This window comes from Drosophila miranda (assembly GCF_003369915.1).
Source record: "Drosophila miranda strain MSH22 chromosome Y unlocalized genomic scaffold, D.miranda_PacBio2.1 Contig_Y1_pilon, whole genome shotgun sequence".
NCBI lineage: Eukaryota > Metazoa > Arthropoda > Insecta > Diptera > Drosophilidae > Drosophila > Drosophila miranda.
In genome coordinates this window covers 4,048,184-4,056,525 of record NW_022881603.1, presented here as the reverse complement: position 1 = coordinate 4,056,525, position 8,342 = coordinate 4,048,184, and the positions used below count along the sequence as shown (strand labels likewise).

The 8,342-nt window shown below is 42.3% G+C and overlaps 1 protein-coding gene across 1 annotated transcript; it reads right to left on the bottom strand.

Moving 5' to 3' along the window:
- Positions 1-3,687: 3,687 nt before the first annotated feature.
- LOC117192050 (growth arrest and DNA damage-inducible protein GADD45 alpha-like) lies at positions 3,688-5,007 on the bottom strand. The gene has a single exon (XM_033396766.1). It carries the CDS (start codon positions 4,684-4,686, stop codon positions 4,210-4,212), a length of 477 nt encoding a protein of 158 aa, XP_033252657.1. The 5' UTR covers positions 4,687-5,007; the 3' UTR covers positions 3,688-4,209.
- Between the last annotated feature and the right edge of the window lie 3,335 nt (positions 5,008-8,342).

Below are 8,342 nucleotides of genomic sequence, written 5' to 3'. Positions count from 1 at the left end.
ATGTCGGCAACAGTTCATAAAGTTTTAATTCACGGTTTCCAAAAATAGAAGCATCAGTACTGCCAGTAGGTGTTCTTGGAGAAAACGCTTCGGAAGCACGCAATAAATACTATAAGAGTGACAGACGATTACATGCTCGAAAGGATTCACGACGCAACAATATGACAGATTTTTTCCAAAGAGCAATGGATTCCTCTGATCCTCTTGTATCGAGCATCTATCTGACAAAAAGATTGGGTGGAAATAAAAAGGATCCATTGCCGAAAGCTGTTATTGTACTTTTAGAAACAGCATGTTTTGAAAATATTTTTTATAACAATAATGCTTCCCTAGAAACTGATACTTATTCTGGTATGTGTGAAAGTGACGAATCGGATTCCGATAATGAAAATTCATTTTCAATAGAAATAGATGTAGAAGAAGATTAATAATAAATTCGTTGTACTTTGAAAAACTTCAACATTCATCCCCCTCTAAGTATTAAGCTTAAGTGTAAAAATATAAATTTTTAAGAATTTTAATAACATATTCTATCATAATGCACTACGTGTTAAAAATCAATATTAGCGAATCTTTTCTTTTATGGGCGTTTGGTGTGGGCGTGGTCGGATCGGTATAAAATTAAGATATATATATATACACGTCGATAATATTTTGTGTACAAAATTTGAAGTCTCTAGCTTTATTATTTTAATTTACGTCAAAAAATGGGATCGCTGGCCCACTGTGCACTGTAGACACGCCACACAGCCCTGAACTGCGCTCATGACAATCACAAGTACAGCTGAACAGCTGAGAAAACAGCGGCATTGTCGCACGAATTCAAAACTAGTTTGCTCGACCAACAGTCAACTGGTGGTTGTAAATCGAGTTCGATTCGTCTGAGTGTATGGGGTATTCTGAGCTGTGGGTATCTATGGGTACTCCGAGCCGGTATTTGACGTACGCTTTGCATTGAGAATTATGCTAATTTCTTGCCAAGAGGGGCTGGCACCGCCAAACCGTTCGTTCGCTGTGAATCATTTACCTTCCACGACATCGCCGCTGGAGGTGAATAATTGAAATTTGCACTCTGAGATGGGGTTGCTCCAAGTCCCGTCTGCCTTCAGAAAAATCTCGCCTAGTCACGCTCCTAGCTCGGTTCCGTATATCGGCAGCCCAGCTATTGGGGCTGGGGAACTGAACTTCCCCGTTTCCAGAGAGTGTGTGTACTCGTATATAGTATGTGGGGGAAAGTATCGGTATCGTACCGGAGCACACAACTCCAATTGTTCAGTCAATGGCCGCATGGCCCATTACTCAACCCGGCATGACTTGGCCGGAATCACTACATGGCAATGGAGTGGATCGGTTCGCAGCTTGTTCTTCGGAATTCACGATTTGGAATTCACCAAATCCGACTTGGGGGTAAAGTACAGCCGATGATTAAGTGCGGATCGGATCGGCTTGTAGAGTGAACAGATCTGGATAATATTAGTTGAACTAAAAGCACATTCAAATAATTGCCAAGTAAGTTCCCCTTTACGCCACAATGCAATTGTCTAATAGTTCAGGCAATAAATAATGGGGTTGTCTATATTCTTAGATCCACACTTATAACCTGCCCTAAAATCCACACTTATGCAAAGTACTTTCAGTATTGAAACTGCCACATACAGAGGAAATGTTGGATAGAAACCCAAATACTGCCCGAATAAATCGTGCTCAGACATTCCGCTTAACTGACCTATGTCTGGACCACTCAAATTCATGTTAATCGTCCTAATCAGTGGCAAACTTTTTTCCCAGTGATTTTCCCTTTGGCACGAGCTGCTCACATGCTCTTCCTGCCTGCCTCCATCTGCCCCATCCTCCCCCACTGGGCTCCTACTTTGGGCTCGTACATTAAGCTAACATTTTACGATGTCTGGCATTGATTATATTAACATGTCTCTGCTGCTTAACATCCATCTGTCTGTCTGGTTAGTTAACTCAATTGCCATGAGCGCAGAGCCAGACACGTTGGGTTTTAATACCCCCTGATATTGTATGAATATGAGCGATGTGATGTATATGGTATAGGGTATCATGAATGGCAGAAAATTCAATATCAAGCAATCCAATAGTATATAAGATACACTGTACATTGGTTCACATATAATAAATATGTATCTACAGATCTACTAGATAAATAGCTAACGATCTTATTAGTTTGATTATTATTAAAATATGAATTCATCTTTTAGCACCTGTTATCGCTCAGTGAACAGAATATCAATGAATCCATGATAGACAGAACAGAATCTTTGCACACATGTTGATGTTACATAATGGAACGTTAGCGATCTCTAAGCGATGAATGGCACGCTCTTTGGGGAATACCCCCAGAGAGTTATTCATAGGCAGATTAATGAGGGACTTCCATTTACCAGGTCTTTGCCCATTATTGACTTCAATTGCTGGGGAAGTTGCTGAAATGTTTAACCCTAATAAATGATAAGACAGAAGGGGAGTTTGGTTTTTACATAATATTTTATTTAGTTGGTTTTTCTTTACCAAAAAATCTTTAACATTAAATAACAATTTTTTGTGTGTATTTTTTTTCTTTGCCTTTGGAAAAGCTAACATAACAAAACTTTAATTTTTACATTTTTTCGGATGTGATGATCTTTACTTTACAATTAGTGGGAACAGAATTATTGCCATTACCAATAAATTTTCGCGAAGCTTAAGCGAGCGAATTCAACAAATACAAATTTCATGCAATATATTGATTGCAGGTATTTGTATGTGTCTGCTTGTGTATACATACCCTGCAGTACGGGTCATTAATGACTCAGCTGCTGACACGTCGATGACCGCGTCACTACCCCCGATGACATAGTCGATGACCGGCCATACGCTGAGCTGATGACATTAACATGGAGATGTCCTAGGGCATAATCGATGACATTGTCATCGAGCATTGCCGAAAAATCATGCACTTAATAAGTGCATTTTATAAGTGATGATTTTTTGGCTTAAATCATCGCTTATTTTTGCCTAAAGATCATGCACATAATAAGCGATGATTTTTACCTAAAAATCATGCATTTTATAGGTGATGATTTTTACCTAAATATCATGCACTTAATAAGTGATGATTTTTCACGAAAAATCATGCATTTAATATAAAAAGTAATACATTGTAATTGTTTATTTTTCCAATTATTTTTATTTATTATTATTCATTATTGTCTGCTTTGTATTTTTTTTCTCTTGAGGTCTTCTGAAAATGACTATTCTTAATGTTGTGAATAGCCTTCTGAATCACTTTTTCTGCTGGCTCGTCGGGTATTTTCATCTTCACCGCCACTGAAATAATTTTTTATTTAACACGCGTACAACACATATTATTAATTATTTAAAAACTGCACTTATCTGATAATAATAATAATCACAGATTACTTATTTTCACTTATTAAAACTCCGTGTGACGATTGCAAATAGCAAAGAACAAAGCAAAAGAGTTCTGTCGACGCAGGCGCAAAGAAGACGAAAAGATAAAACCTAAGACTATACAATACAATATTGTATAGTCTTTGATAAAACGAAGTTCTCTGCTACTGCGCACGGTCGGCAGAACCGAATTACGTTCGGCACGCGCGGAAAAGAAAGAAACAAAAGAAAAAACAAAGGGTTCGATTTTGCCTGGCGTCAACGCCTCGATGACATTGTAGATGACATTCGTCATCGCTCACTGCTGGTACTGCAGGGTATGTTTAAGCGGCGGCTGGTCACGTGCTTTTGTGTGTGAGTGTATGAGTGTTGCGAAATTACTGCTGCTGCTGCTGCCGCTTCTGTTACGGCCCAGGGGAAGAGGGACTGAGAGAGCGACAACCGCGGGTGTTCAGAGGCAGGTTCAACCCGCCCCATCGAAGGTCGCCTTTCAGTTCCAATTATCTGGCAAGTAGCTCGGCAATCCTCCTCTCTGTACACTTATGTAGGACTATATATATATCCTATGTATACGGCTGATATATATATGTGTGTATGTACAAGTAAGTATGTGGCTGTGGCAGACCAAACGTCGGTTTCCCTTGGGAACTCTCCAAGACGTTGGAGTACATCAACCTCTAACTGGTTACTGGCTTTCGCTCCTTGCAAGTTTCTCTCAATTTAATCCAAGATTGCCCCACTGTCATCGGGGGTTTTTACTGTTCAATAATGTGGCTGTCCCGCTCACACTGCCTACACGGCCGGCAGCTGCACAGTGGGCTGCTTGGGGGCATTCCAATGGGCCTCGCAGTAATCAACAAGTTGGTTCTCCGCCTTGTTGAGGCGCTCCTCGGCGGCCGTCCAGATCTTCTGCACCAGGCAGCACGACTCGACTGTCTCCTGGCCCAGGATGCGGCTCAGCTTGGTGGCGTCGTCCACCTTAATGACGTAGATGTCGTTCTCGTAGCAGAAGGCCTCCAACAGCACCTCGTGCATGTGAGTGGCGGAGTCTCCGTCCTTGTGCATTGCCATCAGGCAGAAGAGGGAACCATCCGGCGACTTTGACAGCACATTGATGGCGGCCGACAGTCCCACGATCACACGAGACTCGTCCTGGGCCCTGAGAAGGGCCGATTTAACGGTGCGCCCAATGGGGGCACACTCCATGGGCAGATCCATGTCCAGCTCCATTTCCAGGTGGTGCATTGTGCAGTTCTCCTCAACGACCATATTGCTCAGGTATTCCAGTGGCTGCTGCAGTTCGTGCTCTGGTGAAATTATCTTGCGGCTTGGCGTCACTTGAGCTATTTTTGCTGGCTCTGTTTGCACTTTGTGTTTTTGCTTTTGCTGTTTGCTTTTTCGCAGTTAGTAGTAGTCTCTTTTCGACTTTTGGTTTTTGGCTTGTCACTGGCTCGCACTGATTGTTTTTGCTGTTGCTTGTTTTAGCGTTTGGATTAACTTTTGATTATGAAATTCTTTTCACGTTTTGTCTGTGGCACGCTTTGCGATCCGCTCTCAACCGTTTTTTCCCGCTGTTTCAATTTTGATTGGCAATTTCACAATGAATGCTCCAACCGGCCGAACGCGCGCTTTTATAGCAGTGCTCTCCAAAACGTGCGTTTCCCACTGAATTTCATTAGCAACGAACGAGCGGGAGAGAGCGCCAACGAGCGTTACGGCAGAGAGGAGAGTGAGAGCCATGGAGCTTTTTGGAGGCTCACTCGTCGCGCGCACACACGCACACACAAGCAGTCTCTCAGTCTCTCTTAACGCCTCTCTCCACCCATTTTTGCTTCGCTCATCCAAAATCGGTAATTTTATCGCTGGTGGGGAAAAGATTTCCGTTAATTTCGGGACAATTAGCAAGTCTTGGCGTCTTTTTCCATGGGTTGCAACTGCAGTTGGTCGCGGTTTGGATCACACTTCGAGGTCATGCACTTTAGAAGCTCTCCCTCTCCGCTCCCCAAAAACACACACACACACATTTACGCACCTGTCTGGTAAAAATTATCTCCCTTAACTTAAGAGTCTTCTTTTTCATTATCTTTCAGCGGAAAAAGCCATTTGCCAAACCAATTTTGATTGAAACAAAGGTTGGTCAGCAAAATTCGGGCAAACTTAAATGATTTCCCTCAATTTTCATGAACAGATTTTACTGGGAACTTAGTGGATTGGTCATGAACAGTTTGGCACCAGGCCAGAAAGCGAATCAACAGGTTCCTCCTATGCTGACGTTCCTCTGACGTCTGTGGAAAAAGTGTCTTTTGGCCAACGCGATGATGGTGTTTCAGGCATGATTAATTAACGACCTTTCTTATTGAAATCGCAATGAGTTCGGGATAATTATACCCGGTACTCGAAGAGTATAGGGGTATATTAGATTTGTGGTGAAAATGGATGTGTGTAACGTCCAGAAGGAATCGTTTCCGACCCCATAAAGTATATATATTCTTGATCAGCATCAATAGCCGAGTCGATTGAGCCCTGTCTGTCTGTCCGTCTGTCCGTCCGTCCGTCCCCTTCAGCGCCTAGTGCTCAAAGACTATAAGAGCTAGAGCAACGATGTTTTGGATCCAGATATCTGTGATATGTCACTGCTACAAAAATATTTCAAAACTTCGCCCCGCCCACTTCCGCCCCCACAAAAGACGAAAATCTGTGGCATCCACATTTTTAAAGATACGATAAAACCAAAAACGCAGAATCGGTGAGGATGACCATATCTTCTACAGTGCAAAATCTGAACCAGATCGAATAATGATTATAGCCAGAATCAAGAAAACAATTTCATTCTTTCTCGCTCTGTCTCTCTCTAACACACAGGTTTCATGGTCGGTTTTGTCAATTGCAAAATATGAGTTCAAGGATCTCAGAACCTATAAGAGCCAGAGCAACCAAATTTGGTATCCACACTCCTGTGATATCGGACCTTGACCGTTTCGTGTCAAAATTGCGCCACACCCCCTTCCGCCCCCGCAAAGGACGAAAATCTGAGGCGTCCACAAATCTCAGAGACTTTTAAGGCTAGAGCAACCAAATTTGGTATCCGCACTCTTGTTAGATCTCACTATAAAACGTATATCTCGAAATTTCGTCCCACCCCCTTCCGCCCCCACAAAGGGCGAAAATCTGTGGCATCCACAATCCACAAGGCACAATCATAGAGAATGACCGTATCTATGAGATTGCTGAATATGGATCAGATCGGATCATTTGTATAGCCAAAAGGAGCAAAACAATTGGCAGTGGCTACGCAGCTATGCGTTCGCCCTCTCTATCCCCCCTCTCTCTATCTCTCTGCCCTGAAAAAAATAAAAACAACCCCCGGCAATGCAAGCCCTACACTAACTGCTGGCAGGCGATGTCTTTTTCTTTGTTTTACCCTCAATATTCTGACCAATACCCCTTTATCCAAAAAAGAGGGATACCCGATGCCCCGATGCCCCTCTCTCTTCAAACAAGCGCACCGCGGTGTCTGCTTGTCCATGTCTCAGTTCAATCACCCCCTCCAACATTAACAAATCAATCTGTCCATTTGCCTACAAAGAGATTAAATAGAGAGAGACACACAGCATGCCCAGCAATATCACTTGTCCAAAGAGGAAGAGCAAGAGCAATGAACATAAATATGTAAATAAATAAATAAATAAACATTATATAGTATGTGTATATGCAGCTGTTTGAATGAGCCGTTATGGTTAGGGAGTGGAAGGGGGACCAGCGAATGCAAGTGTGAAACTGATATAAATGCATATAGAAAGAATGAGAATTGTCTGTAAAAAAACCGCGAAACCTAAACACCAGGGGCTCTCTCACTCTTTCCGCAAGCCAAAAAGAGGGAGAGAGCATCACCCAGGCCCAGGCAATTGGTAAACAATTTGTTAACCGTTACAGTAAGGGAGGGGGACACGAAAATGTTTTCACTCCAAATATGCGTATGGAAGAAATGAGAAAAAAGCCGCTGCATTTTTTTGCGTTATTTGAGTTATTTTCTCAGTTCTCTGTCCTACACAGCCAAGTGTTCTCTCAATAGAGCAAATGTCCATACATACAAAAGCTGAAAATGTCTAACAAGGTGACGTCATCACCACAGCTGCTCTCTTTCAGCGATTATCATACGGCACCTTATTGGTGAATTCACCTTGTATGTGTATTTGGAAAACATGAATTGAATTGTACGTTTGTTCCGCATGCTTCCCTGCCCCACTCAGAAAAGAGTTCTCCCAACTGTCTGTTCCCATCCTTACACATTTACATATGGATGCAAGTGTCTTTATTAACAAGATGACGTCATCACCACACTTGCTGCCTTTCGGCTATTATCATACGCCACCTTATTCGTGCATTCACCATGTAAGTCTCTTTCCGCATGCTTTGACTCCGTTCTCTCTTTCTTGAGTGACTCACTCGTAAAAAGACCGCGAAATCTCAATAGGCCGTTTTTCGGTGGGACCAGTTGATATCGAGCCAGGCAGAGCGATAGAGACTTTTTACCGATTACCGATTTCGAATTAAACCCATTCAAACTAGTTTAGCTTTTAACTTATTAAATAAAAGTAGTGCTTGCTTATTAAGGTATAGGGCCTTAGTTTTTCTGCGCCGATCGTTAGTTAGAAACTAATAACAGTTGCTAACTTTCGTCGTTGCTTCGCGCGCTTTTCGGTGCCTCTGCTGGCGTCACTGGAGGCTGAGGCCGGACGTCGCTGCCTGCATAGCGGCTGAAGACGGACGTCGCTGCTGCGCTCGCCAGGGGACGTCGCTGCCACCGATTGCTGACGCTTTGGGAAGTTAAAAGTTAATTTACATTAATTATATATTATATATATATAATTATAGTTTTATAATATATATATATAAATACATATTATATTATATTTCATTATTAG